Below are 19,631 nucleotides of genomic sequence, written 5' to 3'. Positions count from 1 at the left end.
TGGACTGGAAACGAGCATCCTGGGACCGGTTTCAGGGTATGTCGCCCTTCTTCAGCCAGGCTAGTTTGAATCTACATGTAGCCTTAAAATGTTCAGAAGGGGAGCCGGCACTCTCATACCTTCTAGAACTTCCCATAGCTTTACTCTGGGGACCATATCAATATCCCATAGCTTTACTCTGGGGACCATATCAATATTGGCTCGCAGATCAACAAAGGCAACATACAATTTGCCGTTGTTGATAACCACTTCCCTGCAATAGATGCAAGTGAAATTGAAGATTTGATCTAAGGTTCTCACTTTTGCTCTAAAACCTGCCTGACAATCTGAAATGATGTTCCCCTCACGAATCCAATCCTGGAGATGGGTGAGCACCTGTTTGCAGAACATTTTCTGCAGAGAGTGTATGAGGCCTGTAGTTCACTGGGAGTGCACGATCCCCCTTCTTAAAGATGGTAACTATTTCTGCCAACGTCCAGGATTGGGGGATTTCAATGCCCGAGAGGATACTATTAGTGAGCAGATTAATATATGGACCCCACATTTCTGGGTTTTCTCTGTATAGATCGTTGGGTATCCTATCGGGTCCTGGGGCACGTCCAGGAGCACAGGAATTAATTGCCTCTTCGGTCTCACTAGGCGAGAATTGCTAATTATTGGGCTCAAATTGGAAACAACCCGAATGTAAGATGCCACTATCATTTGTCATCCTGAACTTATTTGCATACAGTTGACTAAAATGTGCTACGAACTCTTCTGGTTGAATCAAAAAATTGAGCACTGGTTAGTTCCCACTGAGACCATAGCTGCAGTTTTCCAAAATTCTTTGGTATTCTTATTAGCCAGGGCCTCACGCAGGTTTGACCATAGCGAATCTTCCCCCTCCCTCTTTGCATTTGTTATCACTTCCCTGTGGTGTGCTCTAGATTTAGCAATCTCTACTTGCGATTTAGTTTTAATAGCCGCAAGGAGCTCACATTTAGCCACTTTACAAGCATTGTTGTACCAAGACTTTGGTTTAAGGCATGGTTTCTCTTTTCTTCTTGACTTGCCCAAGACATCCCTATTTTCCCCCCCGAACATATCATGCTTTTTTACCATCGTATCGTTTGACAAGTCGCTAGGAAGTTTGAACAGATGTTCGTAGGCAGCAATAACGATTCCCTTGAAAATATCAAGGGCTGCAGGGCTTTTAACTACCCACTCCCACCTAATAGATCTAAGATTATTGGTGGGCTGGAGTTCTCTAATATCAAAGTTACCCCCACTCTCATGGTGTTAGGTTGTTTTAATACATAGTGTCAGACTAAGGGCTTTGTAATCACGATCTTCTCAGTCCATCATTTTCATATCTTTGAATGCAGGCCAAAGCTCACCTTGTACCAAAAAGTAGTCTATTCTGCTGCAGTGGCCCGGTTTCTTAAAAGTGACTTTAACATGGCGATCCAAAGGACATCTGCCATTGGTGGCTCTAAGGTCATGATTGAGTGTTAATGCCTTAAAGGAAACAAGGAGAACCCTACTCGCATAGGAACCAGGGCAGACTGGTATATCAAAGAACAATGGTTCCTGTGGTATAATACTTTATAATATACACTTAGTATGTAGCTTAATAGCAATTTCCACTAACAGAGGGTTGGCCGGGATGGCGAAAAGAAATGCACAAGCAATTATATACATCTCAGTAATGTTTTTTAATTCAAAACATTAATTGCATTCAATCATATTTGATTTGTCACAGTCATGTGAAAACAAAGACACAAACAAATAAGTGCACAGTGTCCCAAGTGTACGTGTGAAACCAAAATGAACAGTACAGACAACATAAAATGGGTATAGGCACAGTGGATTCTCATGGGATAACTAAAGAAGAGAAGGAAAATGACCAAACAATTGATAAATAATTGTTTGTGTCTCTACACGATCGTAGGCACTACTTTAGTGGTTCAATTCCTTGTAGCTTCGACGGCGTTTCGACCCTCAGGGATACGGGTCATGTCAGGACAGGGCAGTGGGGGACATCTGAATAATAACTTGTTCTCACCCATGCACGGTGAAGAATAAAAACTGACTTACAGGTAGCCCAGCCAGGTACACTTGTAGTGGTCAGAGATTCAAGGATATGGTATGTATACGTAATAGCGTTGTCAATATTCTATACAGGGCGGTGCCTGAAACCATGGGAGTAGCGCCTGATAGCGTAGAATATACCCACGTCTTAAAAAGACATTACAAAGATGAAGTCTATATTATGTACAGGACGATGCCTGCACGGTGTGGCGCCCGATAGCGTGTCACAGTGAATCTCAGTTGATGTGCTGAGTGTTAATGCCAGCAGCTGGCCTGCTTTTTTTTTTTTTCACAACCAATTTTATTGAGCAATTGAGCATCAAGAACGTGGCATCTCCACACTCGAAGATCACCCCGACAATATCAATAAAGCAATTACATAGGCAGCAAATGATAGAGCTGACTCAAAATAGGCTCAGTATAAAACTCCCCAGCAACCCACCCCAACCCACAACTCTACCCCCCCCCCCGCTCCGAACACCCCACCCCCCCTACCACACGTGTATAGAAAGTAACAGAGAAAAATAAGCAGGTGTAGCGCCGCTAGGGCGTTGCCGCTTCGGGCCAAAAGTGTCACTGTGATCAAATGTCCTCCTCTTGCTCCGCCGGGGGGTCCAGAGACAGACCACGGTAGTCGGCCCAACGCTTCCAGATTTTGTAGTGTTTGCGCGGGCAGCCCCTCGCTTCAAAGATCGGCCTCTCCAGACCCATGAAATAATCCAGCCCAGCCTTCCATGCAGACAGGGGGGGAGCCCTCACCGACTTCCACGCCCGGGCCAGGTCCCGCTTAGCCACGACCAGCCCCAAGAGCAACAGGTGACGTTTATATACATTACCCCCGATCCCTTCCATAATGTGCAGTAGGCCCAGCCGGTAGGTACGAGGAAGGTCCCAGCCCAGGACCTCAGCCAAGCAACTCCACACACCCCTCCAGAACCCAGCCAGCCGGCCACACGACCATACAGTGTGCATCAAGGAGCCAGGCACAGCCCCACAGCGCAAGCATTCCGAGGATGCAATCAAACCAGCCTTCCACAGTCGTTCACGCGTATAATAAGCGCGGTGCAAGTATTTAAATTGGATCAGCCGGAGCCGGACTGCAATGGCGGTTCCACGTGGGGATTCCAGCGCCTCCCTCCAATCGTCTTCATCAAGGGGGCCCACGTCTACTTCCCATGCCTCCCGAAGAGAGTGCAGGGTGGAGGAGCAGTGGATAACAAGTGTCTGGTAAATCCTAGAGACCTTCCGATCCCCCAGGTCTCCCATAAACACTTTAGCCTCGACCCGGCTAAACTCCGGCAAGGAGTCGAGGCCGGTGATGCTCGGGGTGAGGGCGTGCCGCAGTTGGAGGTAGCGGAAGAACTGGGACTGAGGCATTTGGAACTCCGTGCGGAGCTCCTCGAAGGATTTGAGGGTGGTGCCGGACATGACCTGGCCCAGCTGTGTAACCCCAATGGCTTCCCAGCCTTCAAACCCGGTCAGGGCCGCCAGCTCCGGCAGCAGACCATTATGCCAAAGCGGTGTCTCAGCCGTCAGTTTGCCCCACCATCCCATGCGGCGTAACGACTGTCGCCACACAGCAAAGACCACCCTGGTGACCGACGGCAACCCACAGCGTAGGCGAGCCGAATAGAGGATGGTGTGGAGCGTGTGATCACCCATGAGCGATCGTTCCAGGGCATACGCCGGATCCCCTCTATCGCCATACCACCATTCATTAAGGACGAGCAGTTGGGAAGCCTGGTAGTAGGAGAGGAGGTCCGAGGTGGCCAGGCCACCACAGTACGTGGACAGAAAGCACGTCTTCAAGGCCACCCTGGCTGCGCCGCCATCCCACAGGAAGCGGCCCAGCACTGAATTAACCTGACGGAACCACTCCAGGCCAATGGGGTGCGGGAAATTTTGGATTTGGTATAGAAGCCGCGGAAGCGCCACCATCTTGAAGATGGCCGACCTCCCAAAGATCGTGAGCGGCATTCTGGACCAGGTCTTGACATCGGCCTGTACCCGTTCCCACACCGGCAGGACTCCTCGCGCCCAGGCCACCACCCGCGACTCTGAGAGAAAAACGCCCAGATACTTCAGGCCATTAGTCGCCACTCGCAACTCAGCAGCCCAAGGGTCGGCAACCACATCGCCCCCCAGTACCCACAGGGTCGATTTATTCAGGTTAAGATGAAGACCCGAGACCTCGCCAAACGCCCGCATGATCTCTAGAACCCGGGGACCCGAGTGCCGTAGGTCAGTAAGGAAGAGGAGGACGTCATCCGCATATAGCGCAATCCTATCCACCAAGTCCTCGTTCCAGACGAAGCCACGCAACTGGGCATCCGCTCGTACCCGCGACGCCAGGGGTTCCATGGCAAGGGCAAACAGGTACGGGGACAGAGGGCAACCCTGCCGAGTACCGCGACCTATACGGAAGCGCCCAGTGGTAGCACCTGCCACACGGACCGAGGCCGTTACGTTAGTGTAGAGGAGACGAATATACGACAAGAAGACCGGCCCCAGGTTGAGGCGGGCCAACAGCGTGAACAGGTATGCCCAGCTCACCGAATCAAAGGCTCGGTCCATATCTGCCAGGAGGAGTGCCGCCTGCTCATCTCTAGCACCCATAGCATCCACCGCCGCCTGCGCCCGTCGGATATTATGCCGGGTGGCCCTGCGAGGCATGAATCCAGCCTGGTCGGGGTGGACCAGGTCAGCAATGTGGGGCAGGAGGCGATTCGCTAAGGCCTTAGCCAGAATCTTGGCCTCGATGTTAAGAAGGGAAATTGGCCTGTAGGAGTCGTGCCTTTCCGGCGCCCTGCCCGGCTTCAAGAAGACCACGATTTCGGCATGACGCCAGTCCGGTGGCAGCTCCCCTTGAGCCCGCGCCGCCTCCAGGGCGCGCCGATAGTGGGGTCCCAGCTGGACGTGAAACTTTTTATAGAATTCGCTTGGGTATCCACTCGGGCCGGGCGCCTTTCCAGCATTTAGTTGACCAAGGGCTTCCCAGAGTTCCTCAGCCGTAAGCGGGGCGTCCAGAGCGGTTCTGGTCTCATCGGGGATGGCCTGCGGCAGTAGGTCGTCGAGATACGTGGATATTTCGCTCGTCTCCAAGTGATCACGAGGAGCGTATTGCGTCTTGTAATAACGGGCGAAGCTAGCCGCTAGCAAATCTGGATCGGTCATAACCGATCCGTCCTCCGCCGCAAGACCCGGCAACACCAGGGGCTGGAAGGTCGCCTGACATAACCTATGCAGCATAGTACAGGACTTGTCACCCCAATGATACACCCTGCTGCGTGTGGCGAGCCACGCCTGCCGGGCCTCCTCGTAAAGGACGGAGGCGTACGACTGTTGGGCTTGCAGGAGCTGCCGCACAATGCCTTCGTCGCCCCCAAGGCGACCGCGTTGCTCCAGGTCCTCCACGCGGGCCGCGGCGGCCACAATGGCCTCCCGATGTTTTCGCCGAGCAGCCACGCACCAAGCTATGTCAATGCCCCGAAGCGTGGGTTTCAGCGCCTCCCACACCACCATTGCATCCACATCTCCTACTAGATTCTCGCGCCAGTAGTGGTCTATCGCCCCACGCAGGTGATGCACATACTCGGGCCGCTGCAGTTGCCAAGATGACATCCGCCAGCGAAACGGCTGTCTCTTGGAGGGGAGGGTCATGGTAGCTAGGACAGGGGAATGATCAGACAAGCCTCTGGGGAGTATCACAGCATCTCTGACTCGACTCAGACAGGCACCCGGAACAAACAGATAATCCAGTCTCGAAAAGGACCCATGCACCGCCGACACATATGTGAATTCGCGCGCAGCAGGATGAAAGTGTCGCCACACATCAACCCAACCCAGGCCACTCACGGTCGCACGCAGTCTGGTGGGAGCAGCAGCGGGGGGGGGGGATCCAATACAACAGGCACCCGCCTCAGGCGATCCAAGCCCACATCCATAACCTCGTTCCAATCGCCTCCCACCATGGTCAGTACCTCCGGAATCTCATTCCACAGCGCGAACAGCCGCTCAGACAGGGCCCACTGCAGAGGGGGGGGGGGGCGTATACGCTACCAAACACCACTGGTTCGGTACCCAACAGGCCCCTTGATGAAAATGTACCTGCCCTGAGGATCAATCCATTGCTTTTCATGCACATAAGCCACCCTGCGGTGTACCAAGATAGCCACCCCCGCGAGCCCCTCGTGAAGCCCGCATGGTACACCTGCTGAAATCCGAACCTTTGAAGGCTAAGGGCCTTAGAGCCCAGCATGTGGGTCTCCTGAAGCAGCAGCACATCCACCATCTCTCTCTTCCCCCAACGCAGCACAGCCCCCTGCTTGATTTTGTCCAGAATACCCCTCACATTCCACGTCACAACGCGCAGGGTCTTTTGAGGAGACATAGTCATATTGTCAGCCATCATCAACACAGTGTCCGGTATCCAGCCCTCCGCCCCACCCTGGCGCACCCCACAAAGCAACAAAATCAAAAGTCATACACACGTGTGGTCCCCCCCTCCCGACCCCAAAACTCAGCAACCCCCCCCAGACCCAGGCCCCCCCAAACATCAGCAACAGAAGAACTTCCCCCTTCACCCCGCTCCCCCCACACCTCAGAAAACATTGAAGTATCTGTCGCGGCATGGAGAGACCCGGGCTCAGAACAGAGAGCCCAGGGCCCGCCATACCAGCTGGCCTGCTTTTGAAGACCATCTTACTTTAGGTAATTCTAAGTGGGATATGTAAAGGTCTGAGAGATCTCGGACCTGGATGAGAACATCCACTCCTAACACCTCTCAGGAAGCCTTTCAAAGCGTTCTCCTCTCCTACTTTCGCAGGGTGGTTTGCTGGATTACTCAAGAGGCAGTCTTGATGTCAATCTGTTTGGTGCTCATTCAGCGAGAGGGGCCTTGGTGTCCAAAGCCTTTTCTTTAGGCGAGAAGCTTGAGTACATTAAGAATACAGTTGACTGGTCCCCTGATCGCACATTCAATAGGTTTAACTGCAAACAGGTTCTGGATTTAGCCTCTCTTGTGATAAGCTATCTTTAACTCTCAAAATCTTTGTCTCTGGTCCTAACCTAGATTGACAATTTTCCTAGCTACCTTGAAAGAAAGCGTCAATTGTATTAAGGACACAGAAGCAAGGATTAACCCACTTCACAGAATAGTACATATTCAGTTTACCTTCCCTAATAAAGGATCCTTATTATAAAGAATTGATACAGAAATCCCTAATTTCCTTTTTATATAATGACATTTCTTTGAAGTGTAATTCTAAATTGAATTTTGGTTAATTATGTGAACTATTTTTTTTCATACTAGTGACTGCTCTTTTTATTCTTAAGAAAGGTCCAGAATATGGATTAGCACTGTAGACTAGGAACTGAAAAAACCTGGATTGGCTGGACTGGATTTCTTCTTTTTTTTTTTTTTTTTATATATTTTTATTGCAGAATTAGAAACAAGATTACTCAATAGACCAACCAGTACACTTGCAGCATCCCAACAGGTAATATTACAGAAACACATTACACAGCCAAGTAGCCCACATCCCGGAGGCTGGGCGGCGCTGCAATTCTCGTTCCCCGGTCGATGCCTCAGTGTGTGCCCTCTCGGGGCATCAGGTCGGTTATGTCGTATAGTATCTGCTTTTACCCCTCAACACCCGCCCCCCCTCTCGCACCGTGGATCCCCAGATTGCAGCTTTGTTCGCTCCCATCAATTCCTGTTCACCCCCTTCCAGGCCCATCTAGATCTAATAGATTGCTCCACGGTGCCGAACCAGGTGCCCAACAAACCCCCCCCCCCCCCCCCCTCCCCCCAACTGCTGCTAATGCGGGCACCCACAATCCGTCCCAGCGCTGAGGTACGCCACCTATCAGGATCCGCATACCAACATTCAATCCACATGGAATACTCTCCCCTCTCTACTCTCCCTCTGCATCATCAGTCATGTAGTCACGCAACGCTTGAACCACTAACTCCCAGGACCTTGCCAGCTCCAGGCATGTCTCGTTGCCAGTCCTAGTGGCCTGACGCATCCTGATCACACTCTCGCACCCCGACCACTTCAACAGCTCATTCCTCCACCTCCTCACTGACGGGCCTTCTTTGGACTTCCAATGCCAAGTGATTTCGCGTTGTGCCAGCATGATCCCCAGATCAATAAATTTGCTCGTTATTTTAGTCTTCCTAGTATGCGGGAACCAAAGGAGCAGGCACGCCGCCATATCAAAGTCTACCTCCCTATCAGTGACAGCATTCAGGAGTTCCCCCACTTCCGGCCAATACTCCCCCAGTTTCGGGCACCCCCACAGTAGGTGATCGAGATCTACTTCCGGTGCCACGCACCGCGGGCACACGGCGTCAAGCACCTGGAAGTGCCGTCGCAACCTTTCCGGGGTCAAGTACGCCCTATGGACAATGAAAAAATGCACCTGCTGAAATCGCGCGTTCCTCGTTCCCTTCCAGGTCCGACGCAACACTTGGCTCCAGACGGTATCCGGTATGGGTTTGCCTATACTGACCTCCCATCGCGAGTTTGGCGCCAGCAAGGGCTCCAGTCCCTCATTCAACAGTCTGGTATGGAGACAAGTCACTGCCTTAATGGTGCCCGCTGCCATTACCACGAACTGGCATGCCATGGTCACCTCCGGCTCAGTCAGTCCGCCCCCCCAATACCGCTGCATCGCAGCCACCACCGCCGCATGCAGTAGGAAGGTTCCATCTGGCAAGCCAAACTGCTCCTGTAACACCTGATACGGGACCAACACCCCATCAACATAAAGGTCTCCCACCATCTGCAAGCCCAGCTCCTCCCACATCAACAATTGGGACCAATCGCCCCCATGGGGTAGCGCAGTCAGCATTCCCAGCGGTATCTCCGGCGCATATGGCCGGCCTTTTCCTGCTCTCTTCAGACTCCTATCCCAACACAATTTAAGCGTCTTTTCCTCCATCGTGAGGTCCCTCACGTCCAGTTTCTGCTGCATAATGATATAGGACAAAACATGTCTCTGAATGCCAATCCCCCGGTCTTGGTCAGGGCCCCGGAATTCTCTGGCCACATTCTGCGTTAATAGGACTGGATTTCTTCTTGCCAAGTGTTTTGGGGAAATGTAGTGTGTGTTATTGCTTGGTTATAAGATGCTGCTGGTAAAAGGAATACATTAGAAAGATAAGCATTATCCTCGCCTGGGTGTCCTAAATAGAATTGAAACGTTCACAGTATCGAGGATTTTTTTCATTCTCAGCCATTGTTTTGCCTTCAAATACACTGCTTAGTTGGTGATCCAGGATGCCTGTAAAGTGACCACATCCAAATTTAGCAGAGGAAGTTATAATTCATGGTAGGGGGAAACAAAGCCCTGTTACTTTGCCTTTGATATGGTTTTTGGGGTATATTGCACCTACTGTCACTCTTTTGGTCAATTTTTCAAAATGTCCATAGTTTGCAAGATTTGTCCATACCTAAGTATACATTTTTGTTACATAAGAACTGCCTTTTTTTCCTTTTTGGATGGATTATTCCTACCCTAACTAAAGTACTACAAACGTTGTCTTCACGTGTTTTCTCCTTTCAGAACTACTTTGTACCTATACTTAAGTTCCATATATAATTGTAAATTTTCATATTTTTTTTAGGCTTGATCGTCTTTTTATCTTGCTGGATACTGGCACTACGCCAGTGACGAGGAAAGCAGCTGCACAACAACTAGGGGAAGTTGTAAAATTGCATCCCCATGAACTTAATAGTCTTTTAACTAAGGTATGTCTGTTTTTTATGATCTGATTTCTTTATTTTTTTTAAATTGTATTTCTTTATTTCCTTACTAGAGGTTACTCCAGTGCATTTTGTTATGTATGACCAGAATTATGTGCTTAATATGCCATTCTTGTGGTAGGGTTTGTTGCAAAAGAAGAGTAGGTTGCACTTGGATGACTACCTTAAGTCAGATTTTTAAATGATTATTATTAGGGTTTCGAGATGCTCTTGTACTCAAAATGGGCTTGGAGCCCACCCTTTGCTTACTGTTTGTTGGCTTGCGTGGCACTCTTCTTTACAATAACGTAACTCGTCTTGGAAGGTCTAACATTTCCGTTCCTCTCTGTGGAGCAGGGACCAAGCCCAGATTGATTCAACTTGATCAGTGCCCGTCGTTACTCACGACATGATTATGGTACTATTTTGTTCTGTTTACCTTTTAGCGTCCTACAAACAGAAGGCATGTGACTGGCAAAAACATGTCCGGCAGGACAAACAAAAGTGCAAAGATTTATTTTCTATAGTTAACTTTCTTTTATTTTGCCAAACCTTATTTTCTCACTTGGCACTTACGTTTTCTTTTATTTTTCCTCGTGGGCGCTGTTCTCAAAGGTTGAGGATTATTTTATTGCAAAGTGACATGGTTTCTTTGTTTCATTTCTGAAATGATGCTTTAACACCTAATCATGCAGTACACCTAAGTCAGCCCCGCTCCAGTCCTCCCCACACCAATCAAACCCACTCCAGCCCGAACCACTCACCTTAATCCACTCCACCACACTCCAATCCTCCCAGCTCACCCCACTCCTGTTCGCCCCACTACCACCCCAAACCATCTGCCCTACTTTAATCTAAAACAATCTGGCCCATTCCAGCCCAGCCCACTCCAATCCAACCCACTTCAATCTACCCCACCCTAAACCAGTACACCCTAATACAATCTATTTTAGTCCACTCCACTCTATCCGACACCCCTCTATCCGACCCTCTCTCTCAATCTGACCCCCTCACTCAATCTGACCCCCTCACTCAATCTGACCCCCTCACTCAATCTGACCCCCCCCCACTCAATCTGACCCCCCCCCACTCCATCTGACCCCCCCCTCCATCTGACCCCCCCACTCCATCTGACCCCCCCACTCCATCTGACCCCCCCACTCCATCTGACCCCCCCACTCCATCTGACCCCCCACTCCATCTGACCCCCCCACTCCATCTGACCCCCCCCCACTCAATCTGACCCACCCCACTCCAGTCTACTCCACTCCAATTCACCCCAAACCAATCCACCCACTGCAATCCAATCTACTTCACTTCACCCTACGCCAATCCAATTCACCCCAAACCAATCTAATCCACCCCAAACCAATCTAATCCACCCACCCTAGTCTATCCAACCCACTCTGCCCTAATCCAATCCACTCCACTACCTCAATGCACTCCACTCTACGCCACTCCACAACACTGCACTCTGGCTCGGAACTCTACTCCCCTCTACTTCACTCTGCAACAGTCTACCCACCTCCGCCCCCACTCCACTCTGAAACATTCTATTCCAGGGTTCTCCAAAGTCGATTCTGGAGGGCTGGATCCATGCTAGATTTTTAGCATATCCCCATTTAGATAAATGTAGTTATCTTAAAAATCTGGTATGGTTTCTGTCCCACCAGGACCGACTTTGGAGAACGCTGTTTTACTCCAACAAATTCAGACACTCCACTTTAGAACACTCCACTAACTGTTAGCCATGCTGAATATCATCCACACTGGTGTACAACATGGCAAAACACATTGTCAAAGCCAATAGCTCTTGTATAAGCGAGACCTATCAGCTTTGCCAATTATTTAATGCCACCAACCACCCTGTCTACTTGCTCTTACCATAGCATAAAGCGAAATAAAGGAGTTTCTGATTTCATGACCGGTCATATTTTAGTGTACACCAATGCTTCTCATTGGGTGTTACAAATTGGAGTTTTTTCAATGTGCTGACATCCATTTGACATCTAAAGTAATCTTGTCTATTTTAATGCTTAACTGACCCACACCAAGCCTTTGAGGATGCCTCCTGCAGAAACAAAGTACCACGTCCTGTGAAGTCTGGCATTGAGCCCTCTCACAACCAAACAGCCTTTGGGCCTCCTCCACCTTTGGGCTCCGGTTGGCACTGACCAAGGATTTGGAGCTGACACCGTTTCCATTCGGACTCTCATTCAGCCCCTAGATCTACCACAAGCATTGAACTTTCAAAGCTTAAGACCCTTTTGATACCCAGGATTCCATTGACGGCTAACTCAGATGACTCTGAACAACCTCTCCTACAGAACCTGCTGGAGGAGTTGGATGCGAGGCAAAAATGGATTTTCATGCATCCCTTAAACTGGGTAAATCTCAAAGCTCCCTCCAGCAACACCATCGGAGATTTTGCCTCGGAAGAGTAAACTAACTTTGGAGGAACAGTTAGCTTTGGACTCCCCTCCAGCTTTGAGGCCTAAAAATCATAAGGACAGGGGCGCCAGCACTCTCTCCTACTTTCCTCCTCATTCATCCACCTCCTGCCGTCACCACCACCTACTGTCAGTCTTCATTGCCTCACCACTCCTCCGATGCGAAAGGCAGTCCTTTAGGCCGATTGGTCCTTATAAGACACTGTTTTACCCAAGGCCCACAGATAACCCGTGGAAAGACTGATGTACATTTCCCAGGGGATCCAGATCTGGATCATTATCATATAAGGGCATCTCGCCTGGACGACACCATGGACTGCCATGCGATTCAATAGCCAGCTACTTTTCTCAAAGTGAATGTGCACGTCCTCCACGACCAAGACTATTTTTCTCATGGAAGCCTTGTCAAAGTCACAGAGAACTGTACAGTTCCTCTCTATGTTAAAGTTTATACTAACATCAGCCCCAATACCCTTAAAGAGTCTCTAGGCCACAGTGGTAACACTACAGGTTGAGGGAAATAAATCAAGCCTTTTCCCAATGACCCACACAAACAATTGATGGACGGAATGCTGGACAATGCAAACATTCACCCCCAGTGTCAAGGATCTGGGTTTAATCCATCCTTTCTCACCACAACACACCAGTTTAGACCCAGCCATATACAAATCCGTCTTGACCCTGTTCCTTCCGGGAACAGTCCAGCCCGAACTGCCAAGCCAGGTCCTATCTGAACCGGAAACCAGCATCCTGGGACTTTCCACAAGCGCAGAGCCATGAAGTGACCAACCATGGTGTGTAAAAAAAGAATAAAAAAAAGAAAACAGGACCCTGAAGGGAAACAGCCCTGACTCTAAAAACGAATCCACAGCAGGGGAGGGTGGGTGGGTCGGCAAGGAATCTGCGGCTAGATCAGGCCTCTACCAGATAAGTAGTTACCAAAGGTAAGTAGCTTGGCTATCTGATAGAGACCTCTAGACGTAAATGCCTTACCTTTGAACAGATCCCAAGCAATACCATCCCAGAGGAGGGACTCCTGAAAAGTTTTAAACCAAAAAGTCCTGCAGGGCAGATCGCCAAAAAGGCCCTTGCTACAGACCTGGTTGTCCAGGCAGTGAGGTTTGGTGAACTTGTGAAGAGGCACCCACGTGGCTGCCTGCCAGATGTCAAGGACCAGGACACCATGCTGAAGAGCCGTGGTAGCTGCCTTCGCCTTGGTAGAATGGGCCAGAGGCCTTCAGGAGTCTGTTTCTTTGCCATGGCGTAATATCTTTGTACAAAGGATGACCCAACGTTAGATGTTCCTCTTCTGTACAGTACGCCCCTTCTTTGCTACAGCATCCCCCACGAAGAGTTGGTCCTCCACCCGTAACTCTTCAGTGCAGTCAAGGTAGAATGACCACGATCTTTTTAGGTCCTGAGGGCAGAGACACTCCTCTTATGTAGAGGGATGAGGAGGAACATAGAAGGTGGGCAAGGTAACAGGTTGCCCTAGATGGAAAGGTGTCACCACCTTAGGCAAAAATGAAGCCCTAGTGCAGAGCACTACTTTCCCTGGAAAGACGGTCAGGTAAGGAGGCTGGGATGCCAGAACCTGCAATTCGCTCGCCTTCCTGGCAGAAGTTATTACCACAAAGAAAACTGTTTTTATAATGAGCAGCGTGAGGGGGCAATTGCGTAGAGGTTTGAAAGATGCACACATCAGGTAGGTGAGAACCAAATTAAGGTCCCACTGGGGCATGATGAAAGGTGAAGGGAGAAACAGATGAGTAAGCCCCCTCAGCTATCTATGTACAATAGCAGACTTAGAAAGTGACGGTTAATCTGGCAACCAAAGGAAAACAGAAAGGGCCAAAGGGATGCCCTTTTGAGTGCCAAGAGCAGGGCCCTACTGGGCTAAAGAAAGGATAAAGATAACAATAGCAGAAAGGGAAGCAGACAGGGGCTCAACAGACCGTTCGGTACAGTATTTTCAATTTTTTTCCCCATCGGCAGGCGTATACCGATTTCGTGGAGGGACATCTGGCTGCTGGAATAACCTGTTATGTTATATGGATATTTATTGCGCGCGCAACTACTCTTGAGTATCCTGGCGCGGAGCAAAACCACGTAGAAATCGAGAGAAGCGGCATTTTAGTAAGCTTGATTGAATAAGTGGGTTTTAAGGAGCTTTTTGAAGCAGCTAAGGTCTCTGGTATCCCGGAGTGTGAATGGAAGGGAATTCCAAAGGGTAGCCGCTTTAACCGAGAACGATTGACCGCCCAACCTAGTTCGCCGGAAGCGGGGAATTACCAGCCGACGTTGGGAAGCCGACCTGAGGTATCGACTGGGGACAGGAAAAGCCACTCTCCTCTTCAGATAACGGGGCCAATATCATGTAAGGCTCTATGAGTGAGAACCAGAGCCTTAATTTGAACTCTTTGGGCCACCGGCAGCCAGTGGAGTGTGGCCATTTGCGATCTTATGCTGATGCGTCTGGGAATGCCCAGCAGAAGTCTTGCAGCCGCATTCTGGATGAGTTGCAACTTGTTTAACAGAAAAGAGGGGGAGCCCAAATAAAGAGCGTTAGCATAGTCCAGGCGGGACAATATGAGGGCTCTGGCGACCGTCTCTTTGGCCGGCTGTGGCAATAAAGGGAAGAATCTGCCCAGAGATTTAAGGGTCCCAAAGCAAACACCCGTCAGTATTTTAATGTGCTCTGAGAACCTCAGGTCCTCATTGAACCAGATGCCCAGATTCTTGGCTGGGCCACCTTCAGAGAGGGGACGGGGGAAATCAGGAGGCCATACTAATTCAGTAAATTGGTTTGGAAATTGGCCATATAGTATGATCTCCGATTTTCCCTCATTACATTTAAGTTTGGCATGGGCCTGCCAGGTAAATACGGCCGCCAGGCACTTTTGTGCCGCAACCGTTTCTACTTTCAAGTTACCCCAGGTAAACAGGAGCTGGGTGTCGTCGGCGTAGGCCATCATTTTTGCACCCAGCTCCTCGGCCAGGTAGATCAGCGGGGTCATATAAATGTTGAAAAGAAGTGGGCTCAATGTTGAGCCCTGTGGGACCCCTGTCTGAACTGACCTGGCCGAGGAGGAGTACGGGGGCATCCAGACTTGCTGGGAACCGGAGTCCAGAAAAGACTCCAGCCATGACCACACAGCCCCAGTTAGGCCGATAGAGGTGAGGCGGGCCAGGAGGAGTTGATGAGGGACCGTATCAAAGGTGGCAGACAAGTCCAATAAAATTAGCGCTGCTCTGCCACCCTTGTCCATACACTCCCTAATGGCTTCCACCACCTCCACCAAGCTGTCTCCGTGCTAAAGGAGGCCCTAAAACCAGACTGGGCCTGGGTGAAGCGCCCCGGACTCTTCCACAAAGGCGTACAACTGCCGAAAAACAACCTTTTCGCAGACTTTAGCCAGTGCCGGAAGCAGGGAGATGGGGCTGTAGTTGGCTGCAATAAGGGGGTCCGCTGATGGCTTCTTCAGGAGAGGCAGAAGTTTAGCTTGCTTCCACTGCCTAGGCACCACTGCAGATTGCAGTGACCAATTGACCATAGCTGTAACTTCAGACCCGACACAATCTGCTACTCCTGCCAAAACTCTTGCCGGGCAGGGGTCCGCAGGGGAGCCCGATTTGAGAGATTTCAGCAGAGCAAGAATGTCCGATCAACTTTAGCAAATTGGGCAAGGCAACTGCTAGAAAGAGTACCGTGCGTCTCCGCCAGAGGGGGTGAGGCGACATTGCTCAAGGCTAATACCTCCTCAATGAGCTTGATCTTATTAATGAAAAAAGAGGAGAGCTCCTCACACCAGCCAGCGGATACCGGGATCCTTTTTTGCTCCGCCAGAGGCGACAGAAAACTTTGGACTATAGCGAAGATCTCCTTATCATTATTTTTTTTTTTTTTTTTTTTAATTTTTGGGAACCTTTATTGATCGGAAAAGCAGGTACAAGCAGAGGCCTACAACCGTCTTGGCCGGCCACTAAACACGACATGATTATCACATGGCAAGCTTAGGTAAAACAAACGCAGCAGACCAAGGCCAGGGATTCCACCTAGAGTTCAGGATATAACATGCGTCAGCGTAGGCAATCAGGATTAAAGAGGTTCATTTTATCGTATATAGGTCGCAAAGTCAATACTACACAATCGTATCAGGTCTCGCAGTTGAAAGCGCATAGCAAAAAATCGATGAGCAACACAATTACAGTAGGAGTGATGGAGGCGAATTACGCTAAGCAGGATAGGCAGCAGTGCAAACATGGTACATAACAAACTGCTACCCCACCGGACTGATAATTCTGCAGAAACCTCAGGAGACAGTGATACAGTAAAAGAAAAGGAAAGAGAAAAGGGCCATAGAAAGAAGAACAGAAAAGTAACAAGAAAAAGAGAGAAAGTTCCCCACCCCCATCCCCCCACCCCGCACCTCTGCAGAAGGCTACGGCCTACCGCCCCGCCCAGCAGTGTGCCCGTCGCCCTAAATAGGAGACCCGAAATGTAGTAAGAAAAGAAGAAAGAAAGCAAGCGGAGGAGGAGAAAAGGATGAATATACGGGCTCCCCGCCGCCCACTCTCCGAGCTCAGTCCCACAAAACAGTACAGAATAAAGATCCGAGTCAGTTAATATATCGCCCGTCACATGTAGTCACCAGCCGTCCCTGCTCCAATGCTCAAGAAGACGTTCTCAGCCTTGTCCCTTAGGGTCGGTTGTAACAAAGGAATCCGTCCGTTCAGCCGCCATTTTAGATGAAGTGGATGATCGAGGTGGCCATGATGATACGTTAGGCTGCCCACCGAGGCCTGCCAAGAACAATGGTGAATGAGCCACGATGATGTGCGAGAGTTCGGCGTGCAGCAATAGTTCCCCAGAGTCCACGGACCAGTTTGGCAGCAACGGTTGCAGGAGAAGGGGGAGAGTCGCCCCCTCAATACACAGTTGAGTGGCCGGGCGCTTTGTCCAGAGCCGATCAACAAGCCACGGTGCATGTCCACCATCACCTGACCCACTTCCACCAGCGAAGAGCAGCTCCATGGCTGGCTCTAGATCATGGTCCCCTGACATTCCCACTTCCACCGGGGTAACCAGTTCTTTGTGTACGGGTATAGGGTGTGGCGCAGCGACCCGCAGTCGGGAGTCACCACGTGTAGCGAGGCACACAACGGGAGCAATGGCATCCAGCCGGCTCCCCAGGTCTCGGGCATTACAATCCAGGGCAGTGCGCAAAGTACCCAGGGCAACCAGTACTTCAAGGATCCCTGGCGTTGCCCCAAAAGTATAGTCTCCGGCAGTCCTCCTCACTCGAGGTTCCCCGTACTCCAACCGGTCATCAAACTGCCACTCGCCGGAGTAAAGTCGGGCCGGGAACACGGGGATAGCGATCTGCATTATGCCGCGGTCAGTGACGTGGACGCGACCCCAGTGTTCGCCCGGTCCCGTAATCGTGATCGAGAGCCCCCAGTGCCAGGCGTAGAGCCCGTGATGCTCCTGACGTCGTCCACTGTATCTCGAGGAAGATAAGGAAAGTGCCCGGGCGGTTCATAAGCGGAGAAACAGATACATTGTATTCTCCCAGGGCTACTATGTTCCACAGGCAAACAACTCCGCTGGGTGGTATGAAAGGCCACAGCAAGGGAGGGACAGTTCAGCAGACTCCCTTCGGCCGGCCGGCTCCTCCCCGTCTCGAGCAGCCGCTGTTATTGCATCAGGGGCTGGCCGTCACCAACACTCGAAGCCCCGGTCTCATGGGTAGGAGGGCCGTAGATTCGGCGAGGATGTTCCGCCGCCGTTACAACCGGAAAAGATCCCAGGGACACGCCAACGAAGGCAGCATCAGTTCTCCCACACGAAAACACGACTCGAAGCCAGGATGATGAACAGGAGGGTCGTGCAAAGCAAGAAGGTCGGCGGAGCCGAGAGCCTAAGCGGCCATCATGGTTGCAGGCTAGGCTCCTCCCCCTCCTTATCATTATTATCCGCCTCCAAGATTCTAGTCACAAAGTAGGCGCCTTTCGCAGTCTTAACTGCGGTATAGTATTCTCTTTGGACTGAGCGGAGGTCAGCTTTCGCTTGCGGAGAGTATGCAGCCCTCCAAAGCAACTAAAGCTTCTTGCATGACCTCTTTAGCTCTTTAAGCGCTGGTGTGTACCAAGGTTGAGAAGGCAGCACGCGCCGGGGGATTTTTGAGGCAGGTTTGGAAATAGCCTCAAACCCCAGACTGACCCAGGCATTAAAGAGGTCAACTTGGCCCTCTAGATTGCTAGCGAGAGCCATCGGAGTGCGTGAGGGCTTCTGCCAGCCCTGGAATGTTAATTTTGCGTACTAGGGGGCCTGACAGAGGAGGGGGGTGGCGAGATGGCAGTGCCATGGCCCAGGAGAAGTTGATCACAGCGTGGTCAGACCAAGTGACCGGCTGGGGGTCTTTAATGACCAGTGCAAAATTGGAACATACCAGATCCAACACATGCCCGCGGGAGTGCGTTGGTTTGGAGATCCACTGTGTTAGCTGCGTTATTCCCAAAAGGTCTTGAAGGCCCAGTGTATCTGGGGAACTGGGGGAATCTAAATGTATGTTAATATCTCCAAGAAGGAGAAATTTCGGAAAGCGTAACACGCGTTCCGCCAGTACATCTCCTAAGGAGCTTAGAAAGGAACCAATCGGCCCCAGCGGTCTATAGATCAGAGTCCCCCCTAAGGTGAAATGAGGGGAAAGTATAGAGAAGAAGCCGAAGGCTTCTCCCTCCAACACGCTCAAAGACTTGTCACAGGAGAAGGCCCAGGCTTCCCTGAATACTACTGCAGTGCCGCCCCCTCTACCTAAGGTGCGATCGGCCCTAGCCAGGCGGTAACCACGTGGGACTCACAGACTTCGGGAGGAAGGTCAACAGCCGTTAACTGTCAACGCTCAATCTTCATGCAAGGAGGCAGAGAGTGGATAGGTTTGGGTAGAGAACCGAAGAACTTCCCAAAGGGGCAGCCTGATCGGAGGATTGATACTCATCTGAACAAACTCTGGATCCCACACTCTCAGTGCCCAGTCTGGAGCCATATGAATGACTTGTGCCCAGTCGCTCCTGATCTTCTTGACAGGAGTGGTATGGGCGGAAAGGCCTGTGCTCCACTCAAAACAAAAAGCACAACAGAGCAAAAGCTTCCTTGGAAACTCTAACCTGCAAAACCTCTGACGTCAGCACACTGGGGTGGCGCCTCTATAGACGACGAACCAAATGCATACAATGTCATGCAGAGTCAACCAATGCCACCCATCGGCACTGCTATCAAAAATGTTACGGTTCCAGCCTGACGCCTGGAAGTTCAATGGTAACGAACCTGGGGCTAGATCATGTCTCTAACAGATAA

At 50.7% G+C, this 19,631-nt stretch overlaps 1 protein-coding gene across 2 annotated transcripts in view; it reads left to right on the top strand.

The window, feature by feature from the left end:
- Window positions 1-19,631, top strand: part of BTAF1 (B-TFIID TATA-box binding protein associated factor 1) — a 1,094,445-nt gene that overhangs the window by 81,699 nt on the left and 993,115 nt on the right. For both annotated transcript variants that reach the window (XM_086922506.1, XM_086922505.1), the window contains exon 2: window positions 9,704-9,827. In XM_086922506.1, coding sequence (XP_086778632.1) covers window positions 9,704-9,827 — 124 coding nt within the window. The remainder of the gene's footprint in view (window positions 1-9,703; window positions 9,828-19,631) is intronic.

This window comes from Lissotriton vulgaris, chromosome 5 (assembly GCF_964263255.1).
Source record: "Lissotriton vulgaris chromosome 5, aLisVul1.2, whole genome shotgun sequence".
In the NCBI taxonomy this organism is placed as follows: Eukaryota; Metazoa; Chordata; class Amphibia; order Caudata; family Salamandridae; genus Lissotriton; species Lissotriton vulgaris.
Note: the sequence above shows the minus strand (reverse complement) of the source record. Positions and strands in the feature narration are given on the sequence as shown.